Here is a 17488-nt window from a genome sequence, read left to right on the forward strand (position 1 = left end):
GAAGGGATAAGATATACCCTTTAATTGAACTGTCATTTTTTTAAAATAAGTTTATTATATCAATCTTTTTGTAGTCTATAATAAATACACTGACTTTCTCTTTTATTAGTCTTTTTTATTAAAAGACAATCTTTTATAATTTAATATTCCCATCTTCAATTGTAGTAATAATAATTTTTTTAATTTATTAACTATATTCTTAGTAACTAGTTTATATTATTAAATTAAATCATATCATCTAAGCTTATAGAGATAATTAAGAAATATAAATCTCGGTAATTACTAATAATATTCTTCCTTTTCGAAATTTTATACATCAATCTGCTACATGATCTATACTTTAAGTTGCTTCAATAGCAAAATACACATGAATGCACTCTAACATCCCCCCTCTCTGGTCTCTCCCTCCCTTTCTCTTTCTATATTCTGGTTTTTGCTACCTTCATAAGCAAACTGACCAAACTGGCGGTTAAAAATAAAAACAACAACAACTTGTCTTTCCCTCTCTAAAAGCTTGATGGTTAAGTACTGTATAAACACATCATGATCTTCAATCAAATAGGCAACACAAGGTCCTTAATCTGATTAATCGCAAGCTGAAAGTTTGAAGCTTTATAGAAATGAAAATGATACAGCATGCAGAAAAGAAGGGTGGCTCAGGTTGCCGGACTGTTATGGTGGGTGTGAAGCTTGACTCAGAGAGTAGAGAGCTATTGACTTGGGCTATGGTTAAAGTAGCACAGCCTGGTGATACTGTTATTGCTCTCCATGTTCTTGGTAACAATGGTAAGTTAATAGTTAATACTACAAGTGTTCATGCGGTGTCTTATATATATATATATATATATATATAGAGAGAGAGAGAGAGAGAGAGAACTTTTTGGGCTATTTGGATGAGTTTGGTGATTTGGTGAAATGGGTGTTTTGTAGAAATTGTAGATCGTGAAGGAAAGTCTTCACTTCTCTCACTTGTCAAAGCTTTTGACTCTGTTCTTGCTGTTTATGAAGGTTTCTGCAACCTGAAACAGGTTTGTTTATTTTGTTTTTTTCAATAAATTACCTTATCTTCTTTCTTTTACTAATTTTGGTTCCTTTTTCTTTTCTTTCTGAATCTTCACATGTTGTGATTTTATTCACACATATGATATGCTTGGTTGGTGAGAAAATGCAATTTCTCGGACTATTCAAATTTTCTTTTCTGTTTCAATCATCAAACGTAATTCTGAATTGTTCTAGATTTGGTTGGGGGTTTTTGTTTTTAGGTGGATCTCAAGTTGAAGATATGTAGAGGTTCATCAATTCGAAAAATATTAGTTAGAGAAGCAAAATCTTACTCAGCAACAAACATTATAGTTGGGGCAGCCAGAACTCACCATACAATCCGGTCACCGACATCAGTAGCCAAGTATTGCGCCAAAAAGCTATCAAAGGATTGTTTAGTTCTTGCTGTCCATAATGGGAAAGTTGTGTTTCAAAAAGAAGGTTCTACAGCTAAAACTGGTGATTCACATGGTTGGTTCTATCATCTTAATTGAGCTATTGAATAGAAATTTCTAGCTTGTAAGTACAATTAATTGGCATGTGATTGTTGCAGGAAGTGAAGATGATCAGCGGAAGGGATTCGTCAATATATTTCATAGATCAATTTCACTGAGTAAGAATTCTAAAGTAATAAGTGAAAGTGGTATTAATGAAGCCCCAAAGTATGTCGTTGGTGAGGGTAATGAGCAAACTTTCCATCAGGCCTTAGTAAAGGCCCGTCCTAATAGTCTGGGGAGTATCATGAAACAGAATTGCACAGTTTGTGGAGCAGTTGGTAATTCTCTAGATGAATCTTGTAACCAATCTGCAGAAAAGTCTTCTGGTGATAATGGTGGTGATAACAAGTCTTTAGCTCTAGTGCCGGTATCAAAGGTAGAGGGGCGGTCTAGTTCATTTCGTTCGTTAATTGCACAAGTGCCTGAACTGAAGCCTGGTTGGCCTTTACTTCGCCGCGCCATCTTACCCGGCGGACAAGCATCTGATAGGTCCTCATTGAGGCAGATCTCAGTGGTTCAGTGGGCAATGAGGTTGCCTAGCAGGCAACTCTCATCATCCATCTCCAATTTGGACCACAAACAGAACGGTGAAGGTCAGCCCAGTTTAGATGGTGAGAGTGGAGCAATTGTTGCTGTTGGTACAGACGCACTTACAATTCCACCTTCTCCTGATCATAATGCAAAGCTACCAATAGAACTGGAGGGTTTTCATGAAAAGTACTCTGCCACTTGCAGATTGTTTCAGTACCAAGAACTCCTCTCTGCTACATCTAATTTCTTGGCTGGTTTGTTTTCTATTTCAAATTAATTTTTGAAGAAATTTGCTTCAATTTCAATTTCTGCTTGCGATTATTTAATTTTTTCTTTTTCTTCTTTCTGTATATCAGAATATTTGGTTGGGAAAGGAGGCAGCAGTCAGGTTTATAAAGGTTGCCTTCCTGATGGCAAGGAACTTGCTGTGAAGATCTTAAAGCCATCTGAAGATGTTTTGAAGGAATTTGTTTTAGAAATTGAGATTATTACTACCTTAAATCACAAGAACATCATTTCTCTTTTGGGGTTTTGTTTTGAGTACAACAAACTTCTCCTAGTTTACGATTTCCTGTCAAGAGGAAGTCTGGAAGAGAACCTCCATGGTACATTTATTAACAGATGTCCTGGGTTTAAGTTTTGCTTTGGATCCTACCTCTGACATGTCTTCTCATTTTCAGGTAACAGAAAGGATCCCCTTGCATTTAATTGGTACGAAAGATACAAGGTGGCAGTAGGAGTAGCTGAGGCCTTAAATTACCTTCACACTGGCACTGCTCAACCTGTGATCCACAGGGATGTTAAATCTTCAAATATATTATTATCTGACGATTTTGAGCCACAGGTGATGCATATTCAGCCTTTTAGCTTTATTTTAGTTTCACTAGCAGTTTTATTATCTGAATCTGGAAGTGCTGAAGCTTTCCTGTTTTCGTCAGCTTTCTGATTTTGGACTTGCTAAATGGGCATCAACCTCTTCATCTCACATAATTTGTACTGATGTTGCAGGAACATTTGGGTACGCACCTTTTACTCCCAAATCACTATTTTTTTTTTTCTTGCTGCTAACGTTAAATAGTGAAAATGAATCCATGAATATGATACACTACATATCATCTTGGGGAAGTACTAACTTGTCATTTAGTATTCGGTAATAGTATGTAAATTATTGTTGCAGTTACTTGGCTCCTGAGTACTTTATGTATGGCAAAGTAAACGAGAAAATCGATGTCTATGCATTTGGTGTTGTACTCCTTGAGCTTCTTTCGGGGAGAAAGCCAATAAGCAATGATCTTCCAAAAGGCCAAGAAAGCCTAGTTATGTGGGTATGTCCTCTGTTCTGGTTGAATTCAGATCAGTACTAACTTGGCACTACTAAGTACATCTTTGATTTTATCTCTAAAAATAATTGAATTAACCTGTCCAGGCAAAGCCAATTCTAGACGACGGCAAATTTTGCCAATTGCTAGACCCAAGCTTGGGTGATGACTATGATCAAGATCAGATGGAGAGGATGGTTTTAGCTGCCACTCTCTGCGTAAAACGTTCTCCACGAGCTAGGCCTCAAATGAGCCTTGTAAGTAATCTTTTCATCACTCCATTGTAGTTCCTGCTTTTTAGTTCTTATCATCATTCTTAGGCTGTCTAATACTCTGGGAAAATTGGCACAAGGAGAGGTCCTGTAGTGATAACTTGAACAGATAGGAAGTATATCAAATGTAAACCATTTTGCATTTTCCCTACTTATCTTGCATCAGGAAGTGTCTCAATTATAAACCGTTAACTTCTCAAATATATTCTTGCTTCTTTTTGTAACAAAACCTTTAAGACTTTAACTTTAGCTTCTGTTCTTGCTAATTAAAAGGTATTGAAGCTCCTCCACGGAGATGCTGAAGTGACAAAGTGGGCAAGGCTGCAAGTCAATAAAGTAGAAGAATCTGACATGCTGGATGATGAAACATGTCCACGGTCAAATATACAGTCTCATCTAAACCTTGCATTTCTTGATGTTGAGGATGACTCACTCTCCATTAGCAGCATTGAGCAAACAGTATCACTGGAGGACTATTTGCAAGGCAGGTGCAGCCGCTCATCGAGCTTTGACTAACAGGCGAAATGCTAGTAAAACATCTAAACAATCACTCACTCGCTGTGATTCTTTTGTATATTACTTTGGGTTTTTTTGCTCTTCTTTTGCTTTACTTACGTATATGTGTTACAGATAGGTGTTGGATGAGAGGTTGTTTGTGGTGTGCCCTCCTCCTCCCCTTAATAGTAGTCACTAAAAAAGAGAAAAAAAAAAAGTGTCCCACTTGTTGGGACGTTTTTCCCTTGTTTTCCCTCAAATTTCAAGTGTCGGTGGCTGAATGAATGCAAGAGTGCAATATGTTGTAATAGACTAATAGTAGAACATGATTTCATTGTATTTGGAACATTCTGATCTGATTGAGTGGTGAGCCCCCCAGTAATCATAGCTCCAGTTGCCTAACAAAAGGCCTAATAAAGTATGATTCTTGCTTAGTATTGTTGATTTTGATGATTCTGAAGCCATTTTCTGGATCCCCCTTTTCCACTTACTAATTATAGCTCACAAAAAAATGCTTGTCCTGTTTCATTTGTTCCTTCTTCGCATGCAAAGATGCTAATGTGAATGGTCCATACGAGTCCTTGTACGTCATTCTCAACTAGTGGCGGTGCTTTCCCCTTCATGTCTTATCAGCATCGTGGAAAATTCATGCAAACAATTTCCATTAACCTCCACTTATTGACTCCTCGCTTTCCATGCCTTTGAGGTAATTTAGTAGTAATTAATCTCACCTCTATCTTCACCGACACATTTCCATGGCATGAAACACAGCCCTTGTTTGAAGGGCGAAAGATTTTATGAGAGTGAACGCATTGGGTACAAGGACCAACCAAATCTGTATCTGTACATAATCTTGAGTCAGCACCGGGGTATGAGAAAAGATGTGACAGAAACAATTAAATAATCTACTTATTTCTAAAGAAGGAAAAAGAAAAAAAAAAAGAAATCTCATCAACTCTTGTCTGTCCCTAAGCAATTAATGATAAAAATGGGAGTAAATTGGATGATAAATTTATTTTATAACACGATATATGTAAAATACTAAAAGATAAGAATAATGAATGGGAATTGCAGCAAGGATCAAAAGAGAACTTAGAAGAAGCTCAATCAATTTGGATGCTTTCACTTAGAGCAAATGTTGACATAAACCAACAGCTCAGTTTGCTTCAGAGACCAGCATAGCATATAGATTCACCATTCAGCAGAGCATTCAATAGGACTATCCTGTCTCTGAACAGAATAAAAGTTTAGAATGAGTTTAACTCTGAAAATTGAGAAACTATACTGCAGTAATCACTGAAAGATAGTACTACCTCCATTAATTAATTACAAAACTCCTCTAGTTCAGTTTGAGGACTGAATCCAGCTAAAAGAACGTAACTAGAGATATATCACACTGCTAGAAACATTAACAGATCAAATTTATTTGATGATCTGAATAGAACAAATTACATGGCATATTACATATCATCGATGGATACACCTGCCTAATAGACACTCGAGCTCCTTTACTTCTTTCACCACCACCCACTTGGCAATGGCACTTCTGCTTCTGTTTCTGCACAACGTTATGCGAAAAGTTCCATCAACAACCCCACAAGCAGGCATCGCAAACCGGCAAGAAGGACACAAATGGCTATTCTTATGCCACTTAACAATGCAAGGCATCCTCGTAATCTCTTCTCAAATTCTTTCAAACAAATAGCAAATTGCTCCACCCAATTACACGAAGAATAATCATAATGACGATCATCTCCGAAAACCACTTCATCCAATCCAAATCTTCAAAAACTTCCCTGTCTCTTTTCAAAGAAAAGAAAAAGGACTTCTCTGTTGCATCGCCAGGCAACATTCTTTCCCATGCAACAACTGCTTCACGATTATATTCCTGGACCTATATAACCCGAAAGGACACAGTAATCAGGTATTAAACCCATTATTTCTGGGTCACAAACTATTGATTTTGCTTTGAAGAAGGGAGGTTTAACTTTTTGATGGATTTAAGGTTCATAGGGGTGGTGATAAAGGAAGGTAATCTACTTCGTAATTTAGGTTAAAGTGATGGAAAAGGAAGGAACAAGAATGTCTTCTTCTTGTTTGGGCTTGTGATATTGGTACAAAGAGGTTCACAGTTCAGTACTCATGGTTTCTCAGTTGAACACACTGCTTCCATGGTTTTGGGTGTCAGAAGGAGGAACAATCTATATAATTTTTTTTAAAGAAAAATATAAACCTAAATGGTACGGATTGTAACAACACCTAATTATAAACACAAGTATAAAATTGCAAAATACAACTAATAAATATACTAATTATTATTGTTGTATAATATATGCAAACTATAACTAATAAATTAGCTTATAATTATACTAATTATAATAATAATAATTATATATAACATATTTACTTTGAGTTACAAATGAAAAAAAGAGTATCCAACTTTAAATTTTATTAAGTTCCAGATAATTATTTAACTAGTCATTTATCCAACATCGTTAAATTGATAAATATAATGTAATAAAGCTGTCAATATTTAATATTAATTTATAAAATTTTAAAAAATAATAAAAAATAATTATATTTAAATTAATTTTTTAAAATTTAAAATCTTATTCATACAATAATTTAAAAATTATTTATTAATTAATTTTAATATCATATAAATTGATATATCAATATAATTAGTCTTACTATTTTTAAGAATTAAAAATTTATTATATAATTAGAAAAATTAATTTTATATTAGATATAATATTAGAAATATAATTAAAATTATTATTTTTTAAATATTATCTATTATAAAAATAATTTATTAATTAATATAAATTTAAAATATAACTAAAATATTATTTTTGGAATAAAATTAATTATTATATAATTAATAAATTATTTATTAATAAATATAATATTAAAATATAATTAATATGTTTTTAAGATTACAGTTAATATTTAATTAAAAATATAATTTTATGAATTAATAAATTAATAGATATAAAATTATTTTTAATTTGAATTCTATTTTCAAAAGTAAATATATATATTAAAATAAAAATTTTAAATGTCTAAAATTAATATATATATATATATATATATATATATATATATATATATGTATATATAATATTATATTATATAAATTTATTTACATAATATAAGTTTAGTGAAAAATTTTATATTAATAAAAAAGTATTAAAATTTTACAAAAGAATTATTTACTTGTAAAAGAAAAAAATAGTATTGCAAAACGTTAGGCTCAATTTTTACTTTTTTTTTCAAAACATCTATTTTATGAAGAAACATATTATATTAACAGAAAAATAAAGTAACAATTCACAAAAAGAAAAAGGATTTTAGTTTAATTATTTTTAGAGAAAAAAAGTCTTAAAATTAAAAGCAAATAGTAATAGAACTGAAATTGAAAACAGTGTTGACCAAGAAACCAGCGGACGACCACGACGACTAACACCAGTAACAAATCCAACTTGCATCGCAAAGGTCAATGTGAAAAAGAAAAAGATAAAAAAGCTTAATTGTATATCACAGAAAAATCAGAAGAAGAAGAAGAAGAAGAAACAATAGTGCAATCAGCAATGGAAAATCGGTCAGGCTCATATTTTCACCAAACCAGGTATGGCCAATCTAACCATCATCATCATGTTATCCCCAATAGTTATGTCCACCACCACAACCACACCCACCACCAATCCAACTTTCAGCCTGCACCTCAACAATTCCGGCCTCCACAATCACAATTACCACCACCTCATCTTCCTCCGCATCCATTGCCACTACCACCCTACCAACAGCAACAACAGCATCCTTTTAATAATCCTCGCTTCCCTTTTAATAGCACTAGATCGCACCCTGATGCTCTTAATTTCCCCCAATCACCACCACCGTCTCGATTACCTTCCGATTTTATCGGAGGAGACTTCCAATCTAGGGCTTTGCAGCCAGGGTCATACCATCAGCATCCTCTTGATCCAGATTCTTATCGCCGTCAGTTAGATCATCATCATCATCATCATCAGCCTATGTCTCCTATTAATCCTAGGATTATTGAGGAACATAAACAGCAGCAAAGAGGAGATCTTTCATTTGGTTCGAATTCTAGGGATTTTAGAATTGCTGCATCCAATAATCAAATCAATCACACTGAAGAGGGAATTGAGAATCAGAGATGGGTACGTCGTGGTAGAGAGATTATTAGAGGTGTTCATGATTCTGTTATTAGTGATTCTGATGGAAATCGAAAACGTGAGCATTATAGGAGTAGTAGAGAATTTAATGTTGAGAGTGGTCAGGGAAGTAGTAGAGAGGGTAGTCATGAATTTAGTAGGACTACTCCAAGGAAGCAATTACCAAAAAAAAGTGCTCTTCTTAGGATTCAAAAGCCTACCATTCAAAAGTTTAGGATTAGAGATGATGATAGAGGACATCATTATTCCGCCTATTTTGATCATACTAACTACAGTTCTTCTTTTCGAGGCATTAAGGATAAGGATCAGAATCTGAGCCACCTGGATAGAGAAACTGGAGATCAAGTTAGGGAGGGTAGTACAATGGAGCTTGATGTGTCTTTTAAGTCCAATTCATTGGTTGCCAAGGCTATTGTCACGCCTTCTGCTGATGTTTCTAATTCGAATTTGCCACCTAGGAATGGAAAATTAAGGAATAAGGATAAGAATAGTTCAAGTTCATCACCAAGTAAAGCCAATGGAGCTACTATAAAATTGGACAATGTTGTTTCAGTTGCCAAAAATACTTCCAGCTCTGACAAGGACCTAAAACAGTCCAAAGAGGAAGTGAAAGTTTCTGTTTCCAGTGGGACAAAAGTCTCTATTGGAAAGAATAAAGGGGAGAGTCCTACTAAGGGTACTGTGTCAAATAAAGGTGGAGCTAATGTTGTTTCAGGCAAAGCATCTTCTTTGAAGGTTCTAAAGAAAAAACTTGTGAAGAGACCGGTGAAGAAAGCAATAAACCCAAATCTGTATTCTTCAAGTTCAAAGCTAACTAAGAAGAGTGATGGACCTATAATAAAAGATAGCTTTGTCCATGCGCAACCTGCATATTTTCAGCCTGACAAGGAAGCCGCTATAACGTCAGTTAATGTTGTTGATTCACAGCCTTGCACAAATGAAACAAATGTGATGCCTGAGAAATGCAGAGTGGAGGGATGTGCTGAGGCCATGGTATCTGAGAATGGCGCGAGTGCTGGTTTTGGGAGATTATGCTTGCCTAATATCAAGAGAAAGAGGAGCCATTCCACTTCTCCTCTGGGCTCTTCAAGTCTTGAAGAAACCAAAATCAATGAGAATATGGTAAATGATGATTCCACCAATTACTCTCATGCTATCTTAAATACTGACAAGGATTATACTAAATTGCTAAATGAAACTACTGGTTCTGACATTGGTGCCGTCGAAGATGCTGCTAAGCAGCTTTGTCAGAGTGGAGACTCCTTGTTGCTTGAGAATAATGCAGCAAATGGATCTCCTAAATATTTGCTTTCTGCCGAAGGCAATGCTGATTGTGGTTGCTCAAATTCAGTGAAAACTAAAATTCATGAGGGTCCTGCAGGTTCATCTGATATGATTTTAGGTTATGAGTCTGACAATGGCTTAATTAACTTAACAGAGAGAACTACTGTTTTTGACAATGGGATAACTGATGGTGGCTGCAAGCAGCCTTGTACAAATGAGGTCAGTCCATCGATTGAGGATGATATTGTTGATCAATTTGTAAATGGAAGCAGCCAAATCTGGCAAGGAACTTCTGGGGAAATGACAAATGGGATTGTTGCCAGAAGTGCAAGCCCATCCATCGAAGGGGTAGGTACCACTTTTGATTCTAATAATGGCAACCATGTTTCAAGGGAAATTAGTTTGTCCAGTAATGGGGCTAGTATTAGCAAGCAGCCATCTCCAGATAGGGTTGGTATATCATTTGAGAATGTTCCAGTACGAGGATCATTAAGTCGAATGGTTTCTATGGGTGGAAGGGAGGAGGATGATACACTTAACATTGACAAGAGTGATATAAAAGTCAAAAGCTCTGAATTAGATTTTTCAAAGTCAGAGGTGAATGATGTGTATGCAGAGCCTGTAAATATGGTTACCTCTGCTTGGGTGGATACAACCTTAAGATTGTCTTTCAAAGATCCTACTCCAACAGAGTTTATAGTCTCTGGTGATGAACATAGGGATGTTGATCAGCGACCCCATACAGATGGAGCCAATGTTTTAACCCAGAGAAGTTCAATGGACGTTTCAGAGGCTAACATTTCAGTTAGCAGCACTACTAGTGTTTGTCCGAATGCAGGTTTGATACAGAATCAAAAGAAAAGAAAAATCACTGGTTCTCAACTGGAAATGTACTGTCCAATGACATCTGATGTGGTTGAAGGACCTATAATTACAGGTATCTCAGTATCAACTGCAGAATTGCCCTGCAATTCTGGTTGCAGTTCTGATTTACCATCTGTGCAAAAGGAGACCACTGCATCACTTAATTGTTCTAGAGTAAGATATGATAGCACTGCGGCTCCATTTAGAGATGTCTTTGAAAAGGATGGTTTGAGGTGTATTTCTTCTTGTTCAACTGCTGAAGAACTGTCTGTCCCAAAAGTGAAATCCGTCTGTCCAACAGGTTTTGAAGGAGAAAAGATTGCAGGTACAACTCCAGTTATGGCTGGGATTAGTCATCAAAATAATTCTATTCATGCAGAAAGCGGTGAGGGAGAAAAAATGGATGTAGATGCTGTAGAAGAGCAACTTATTGTTGACAGTGGGACCAGTCAGTGCCAATGTCCTTCTGAAGTTCAGTCTCTAAACTCTGATGAAAGAATGCCTGTTGTGAATGTGGAGGATGAAAACTGTCTTGATGCGAAAAATGGTTTACCTTCTGCTTCCAACAATTTGTTTTCACTAAGAGATTGTAATGGAACTTCAACAACTGACACCAGTGGTGAAGCTATGGTGCTAGTACCTGATACATTACCCAACATGGATTATCAAGAAACACTGCCTGATGCCCCAAGCATATTGCAGAGCTCACTTTCCATCAAACAAGCTGGTGGGAATGATGAAATCCTACTTGGGATGTCTGCAACTCAAGGTGGTTCTGGCATATCTGCTGTTACTTCTGGTTCACTGATTACTGAAGATCATGCAGTAGAAAATGCTAACTCATTCGGTGGGAAGGCAACCTTGCCATCACAGGATACCAAAAGTAGTACTCAAACTCTGAATGCCATGAGTAAAGAAATATCTGGAAGGAAGAGCCATCACAATATTGCTGCTTATCCCGGTCGCTCATCTTTTGTTTTTTTGGCTTCAACAAGTACAGCCCCTTCAAACCATATCTCCAAACCCCGGACATGGCATCGAACTGATAGTTCTTTTGCTCCAGCTTTACCAGGAAACAAGGTTTTTTCAAGCACTGTTCCTACAAAATGTCAATTGCCCAAGAAGGTCACTAAGTTCCATAATACTTCTTACATTCGCAAGGGTAACAGCCTTGTCAGAAAGCCTACTTTAGTGGCTGCTCAACCCCTGGGTTCTCATGGTTTGAGCTCTTCTGCATATTGGCTCAACTCTTCTGGTAAATATGAAGTCAAGAAGAATACTGACACTAGAACTGGTGTTGCTGACCCACCAAACTTTGTGAAATCAGGAGTCGGTGCTTCTTTTGAGAGGCCCAGGACACCACCTTTGCCCAGCAGCACAAAAATATCAAATCACCCTACCAATTCTATGGGGGACTGTCTTTCTTCTCCGTTAGTGGAGCGCCTTCATATTTGTGCTGCTGAAGCTGCATCAGATCCTGTGACTTCTACTGAAAGTAATGATGTGTTAAAGTCTTCTGAAGATACAGTAAAAGTTTCAGAAAAACACATGTTCCAAACTGGCCAAATTAACAATTTGGATTGCGAAACTGAGCAAAATGATGGGAATGCAGTGTCTTCTAATGCCAAAAGTATAAAATATGTTAAGCGAAAATCAAATCAGTTGATTGCAACTTCAAATCCTTGTTCACTGTCTATGAAAAATTCCCATAGCACTGCAGCCCTACCCTCTGATGGCTATTATAAAAGGAGGAAAAATCAGCTAATTAGGACTTCAGTAGAAAATCATGAGAAGCCAACAGCCAGTATGCCTGATGAAAGTGTAAATACTGAGGGGCAAGCTCTTCATAACATTACTTCTGGCAGAAGTTTGACAAAGAGACGGTCACGCAAAGGTGTGTTGGTGAACTCATATTCAGAAGATATTATTTTTTCCTCATAAGCATAAATTGAATCAATCAACTATTATTCTGGTTTTACGTATTTTATCACCGTTAGGACTTGAACCTATAGAATTTTGATTTGTAATATGTGAACATCTCTTGTTTGGATTTTAGATGCTTGTACTGACATGTATAGTTTTCAAATTTAATTTGAAGTTCCTTATTTATGCTTGCTCAATTATCTTACTGTTTGAAGATATTATTCTAACTTTTGATGGTAGGACTTAGACTTTATAGGGTTGTCTTAACCATTAGATGGTACCTAGCAGGTTTGATGGATCAGAACAGCTAATCAAGTTTAGATTTTATCTAAGTTGACATAACGTATTATAATTTTTAATCTTTGTTTAGTTTGTCATCTTTCTGCAACAAAGGTAAACGTCTCTTTAGGCCACCAGCAGCCTCTAATGTTGAAATCATTCACTTCCATTGAATGAATCTGGAAATGTTGTTTAAATAAACTTGATTTGTTTGCTTAAGTGTAGTGGTCTTAATTGGAAAAAAATCTTAAGTGGGTTATCCATTTGCAGTTGTGGCAAAGACACGTAAACCTTCAAAATTCTCTTCGGTCTGGACACTACATAGTGCTCAGTCTTTGAAAGATGATTCTCATTCATTGCATAGCCAGAAGGTGTTGCCTCAATTGCTTCCCTGGAAAAGAGCAACATCATGGAGGAGCTTCATTCCAAGTTCAGCTGCCATTTCCATTAACGGTTCCTCATCTTTAATTAGGTACAAGTAGTGGTGGTTTCTTTTTGTCTCTATGGCTTTATTCAGTATTATCTTGTTTGTGTATCTTTGCCCCTAATGTTAACAGATTATTGTTCTTTCTCAGTAGAAAGTTGCTGCTTTTGAGAAAGAGGGATACGGTATACACAAGGTCGAAACATGGATATTCACTTCGAAAATCCAAGGTACTAAGTGTTGGTGGGTCTAGTTTAAAATGGTCAAAATCCATTGAAAGGCAATCAAAGAAAGCTAATGAGGTTAGTTAGGCTGTAATAGAAAGAGGATTGTTTTCTTCTCCCACCTGTCAACTTTAAAGTCTACGGATTTTATTTGCAATTTAAGATAGTTCTGCCAGTGTTAGTTATTTGTATTGGGCTTACATACAGGAAGCGACCCTGGCAGTTGCTGAAGCTGAAAGGAAGAAAAGAGAACGATTTGGTGCTTCACATGTGGACACTGGAACAAAGAACAGAAACAGTTCTTCCCGTAAGGCAGTTCATAGTTTAAAGCTACACCCAGGTAGTGATCGCAGTAATCCTGGTGTGCAATGTATCCACAATTATATTATCAGTTCTTTGTGCAGTTTATATTTGTTTCTTTGTATATAGACCTTAAGGTGTTCTTTCTGAGAAGGATGCTTTAGTCTTTAAAAGTAGAATATGCTGCCATCTAACTTGCTACACTTTGGCAGGAGAACGGATATTTCGCATTGGTTCAGTTCGCTATAAAATGGATTCATCAAGGCGGACTTTACAAAGGATTTCAGGTGGTCTCCTTTTTCACTGTCTATAACTTGAATATTTCTGATATTTGCCTCTTGTATGCTATCAGTAATTGCATACTCTTCCCGTCTTGCTTATATTATGCTGGAACTTTCTTTTAAAAATTTTCGTTGTTAATGAATAGCTCATTTGTTAAAGAACTAGATTCTAAGATCTATATTTAATGCAAAAGGAGATGACCTTGTAGATTCTGCTGGTAACTTTCCCTGGAACAGATAAATTATGTGTAGGTTTTGATTCAACCTGCCATTTCTGTTTCCTCATTCTCTACTAATTGTGGCTTAGCATGTAGGTTTTCATCCTTAGTTAAACTGTAAATCGGCGGATGTTGGTTTAATGATAAAATGGTTGTGAAGAAGAAGGAATTTAATTTCTTGGCAGGTCAAAGTGCTAGAGTTACTAGGCTCCACTGCTTGGATTAGCCATTTGGCTTCCTCGTAATTACGTCAGAGGTTTGAATCCTGGAAAATATTCCTTTTCTCTTGATACAAATCAAGATAAAGAGTATAAATCTACTAATACAAATGTAACGAGGATGAATATAAAATCAGTTTTACTGCAACTAATCTTTGCATCCCTTCCATGTTTTCATGGAAGCATCTACTAGAATGCACCCTCTTGATGTTAGGTGTTTGATTGGTCCTCTAATTGATTTGATGGGCAGTGAATCACAATTTTATTTAGATAAGAATTTTTGCATATTGAGTCAATTAAGGACTCAATCTGGTTGCGAATTTGCTAGGACTTGGGTTGCAGTATTGACTAAGTGTCAACAACATGTATGTGCCACTTGATTGGTCTAATGCGTGAAGCTTATGTTCCATGTAGATGACGAGTCATCACATTTGGCAGCTCTTCAAACTGAAAAGGATGCGAAGAGATATTATGTTCCAAGGAGATTAGTGATTGGAAAAGATGAGTATGTTCTTACCTTTGTAGATAGTGACTACCTTATTCTGCTACTGTATTGCAGTTTATGCTAGAGAATCTTGTAAACTGGATTTGAAGAATTCACTTTGATTACTAAGTTATTGAAGTTCTTGAGTTTAAATGAATTCCATCATTGGCAGATATGTCCGAATTGGCAATGGTAACCAACTTGTTAGAGATCCCAAGAAACGAACTCGAATTTTGGCAAGTGAGAAAGTTCGGTGGAGTTTGCACACTGCTAGATCACGACTGGCTAGAAAGCGAAAGTACTGTCAGTTCTTTACAAGATTTGGGAAATGCAACAAAGACGATGGAAAATGTCCTTACATACATGATTCCTCCAAAATTGCAGTCTGCACAAAGTTTCTAAATGGTTTATGTTTTAATCCAGTCTGCAAATTAACGCACAAGGTTTATGTGGCTAATAGATCTTGATGTTGTGTGCTCATTGAGATGGCTGACATACTCGTAATTGTTGATGTAAATTCCTTGAAAATGTTTCTTTTGCAGGTTATTCCAGAGAGGATGCCGGACTGTTCTTATTTTTTGCAAGGTTCTTTTTCTATTCTTCTGTTTAATGCATTATTTGGAGTGCAGAATTTTGACATATTTTTTAGCAGGTCTTTGCAGCAATGAAAATTGCCCATACAGGCATGTCCATGTAAATCCAAATGCATCTACTTGTGAAGGATTTTTGAGGGGATATTGCAACGATGGCAATGAGGTATGTACTTTATTAGTTAAAGACAAGTAAACTAGTCCTTGTAGTGTGAGCAAATAGTTTTTCATCAGAACAGAAAAAACAAGAACGAAAAGCCAGTAAATGAGTCATGTCAATTACCAACAACAATAAACCACACTGACAGCAAAACAGTTCAGCCCATCAGTAAAGACAATAGGCTCTATCACCCGACCCTTACTGAAATATTATAAAATTTCTCACTGCACCTATAGTTAAGGACGATGAGCTCTATCACCTGACACTAACTTAAACTCTCAAAGAGATAGATATGCCTGCATTTCTTTCTTGCTAAAGCTTTAAATTCCAGGCCTCTATTTTGGGAAAAGGAAACCTCCCTGGTCTTTCAAACCATACATGGTATTTGACAGTGTAATTTTTTGCTTCTCACCTCAATGATATGCTTCTTTCTTTCTTCCTTCAACCAGTTTATTTATGGATGGAACTGACTTAATTCTCCTGTTTATTTATTTGTTTTTTTGTCACTCTTGTGTGTGAAAACTTGGGCAGTTTACTTGATTCAGTTCACCTTTTAGGTTGTTGCATGATTTTTCTTAAAACTAAACATGCTCACTGTTCAGGCTGTTCCCTTCTTTTAAATGTGATTAAAACCTGAAACATGCTGTTTCGCTGTTGAAAATCGCGATTGTGAATAGCTTCACATTTTATTCTTGCTTATTATCAAGCTGGGATTATTCTTTTTAATTCATAGTCTTTTACTAACCAACATTGCTTGTAGCCTGTCATTTAGCTACAATTCAATTGATAGTGTGTCAGTATCACTGAATATTGCATGGCGTTTGGTACTCGCTTATTGTCTTTGTTACTTGGAGTAAGAAGTTTAATGTTCCTTAAAAATTTCTATTTAATGCTTGGCGAGTCTTCCACTCTCATCCTCCATTGCATACGACCTCACAAAAACTCTGTAGTGTATAAAATTCAGTAACTCTGCTATACAGTGTCAGAAGAAGCACAGCTATGTCTGCCCGACTTATGAAGCAACAGGATCCTGTCCTGAAGGATCCAAATGCAAGCTTCACCACCCCAAAATCAGAATCAAGGGAAGGAAAAGTAAGCAATTACGAGAGAAGAAGAATTCCCGGGGGCGGTACTTTGGTTCAATGCATGTGAACATTTCTGAACCCGGAACTGCTGTGTCTGAAAAACACTCGGTGCAAGAAAATGATAACTTTTGCTTTGAAGGAAGCATATCTGATTATATAAGCCTTGATGTTAGTGATGAAGCTGAAGAAAATAGCAATCCTGCAGACAAGCAAACATCCCTTTGTGATAGTGATGCTTTGGACTTAGAATTAGTTGACCTTGATGAGCTCATTAAACCAATTCGTATAATGAATACCTGACACCATTAGTCTATGATCTTGTCCAACTCAAGTGAGAAGCGCACAAGCTTGTGTCTTGAAGGAATTTGGTTTACTGTACATGAGGTAAGCTCAAGTTTATAAGCACATAAGGTTATGCCTCGTAGGAGGAATTTGGCTTATCATGTGTGAGGTAAACCAATTTGATCATATTTCTGTGTGGTGCTACAATTGAATGACAACAAGAATGGTATCTTGTCATTGGAATGACTTGGTGGGGATGGAATGATTTTGACGAGCTCATAACTTGTGTTTATGTATATGATACTGCTGTTCAAAATATAGGCATAGGAATACTTTTGATTTATATTTCTTTTCTAGGCTTTTACAGGAATATCTTTTCCATTGTCATCTTCGATGTATCTGAGGGTTGTAAGGATTTGCAAATTGAATGATACAATATTTTACCGTTAAAGAATTTTATTTAATTTATGAGAAACGAGTTTATTTTATTCCGATGCATTCTAATTAGTAAACGTGCT

General features: G+C 36.1%; 2 protein-coding genes across 3 annotated transcripts; both read left to right on the forward strand.

Moving 5' to 3' along the window:
• Positions 1–373: 373 nt before the first annotated feature.
• LOC8270975 (protein kinase STUNTED) lies at positions 374–4589 on the forward strand. Its single transcript, XM_002520259.4, has 10 exons — positions 374–786; positions 931–1028; positions 1263–1512; positions 1595–2323; positions 2426–2674; positions 2750–2913; positions 3008–3087; positions 3247–3394; positions 3496–3645; positions 3934–4589. The coding sequence occupies exons 1-10, from the start codon at positions 621–623 to the stop codon at positions 4174–4176; spliced, it is 2277 nt and encodes a 758-aa protein (XP_002520305.1). The 5' UTR covers positions 374–620; the 3' UTR covers positions 4177–4589.
• Positions 4590–7470: 2881 nt separating this feature from the next.
• Positions 7471–17421, forward strand: LOC8270973 (uncharacterized protein At1g21580). 2 transcript variants are annotated; one of them, XM_015719892.3, is made up of 10 exons: positions 7477–12396; positions 12975–13176; positions 13280–13430; positions 13560–13692; positions 13865–13939; positions 14784–14874; positions 15026–15296; positions 15396–15438; positions 15506–15609; positions 16584–17421. In XM_015719892.3, the coding sequence occupies exons 1-10, from the start codon at positions 7746–7748 to the stop codon at positions 16986–16988; spliced, it is 6126 nt and encodes a 2041-aa protein (XP_015575378.1). In that variant the 5' UTR covers positions 7477–7745; the 3' UTR covers positions 16989–17421. The 2 variants fall into 2 exon arrangements, with proteins under 2 accessions (XP_048226791.1, XP_015575378.1); XM_048370834.1 differs by lacking the exons at positions 14784–14874; positions 15026–15296; positions 15396–15438; positions 15506–15609; positions 16584–17421 and having other exon boundaries at positions 7471–12396; positions 13280–13358; positions 13560–13924.
• Positions 17422–17488: the final 67 nt, after the last annotated feature.

Source organism: Ricinus communis, chromosome 2, assembly GCF_019578655.1.
Source record: "Ricinus communis isolate WT05 ecotype wild-type chromosome 2, ASM1957865v1, whole genome shotgun sequence".
In the NCBI taxonomy this organism is placed as follows: Eukaryota; Viridiplantae; Streptophyta; class Magnoliopsida; order Malpighiales; family Euphorbiaceae; genus Ricinus; species Ricinus communis.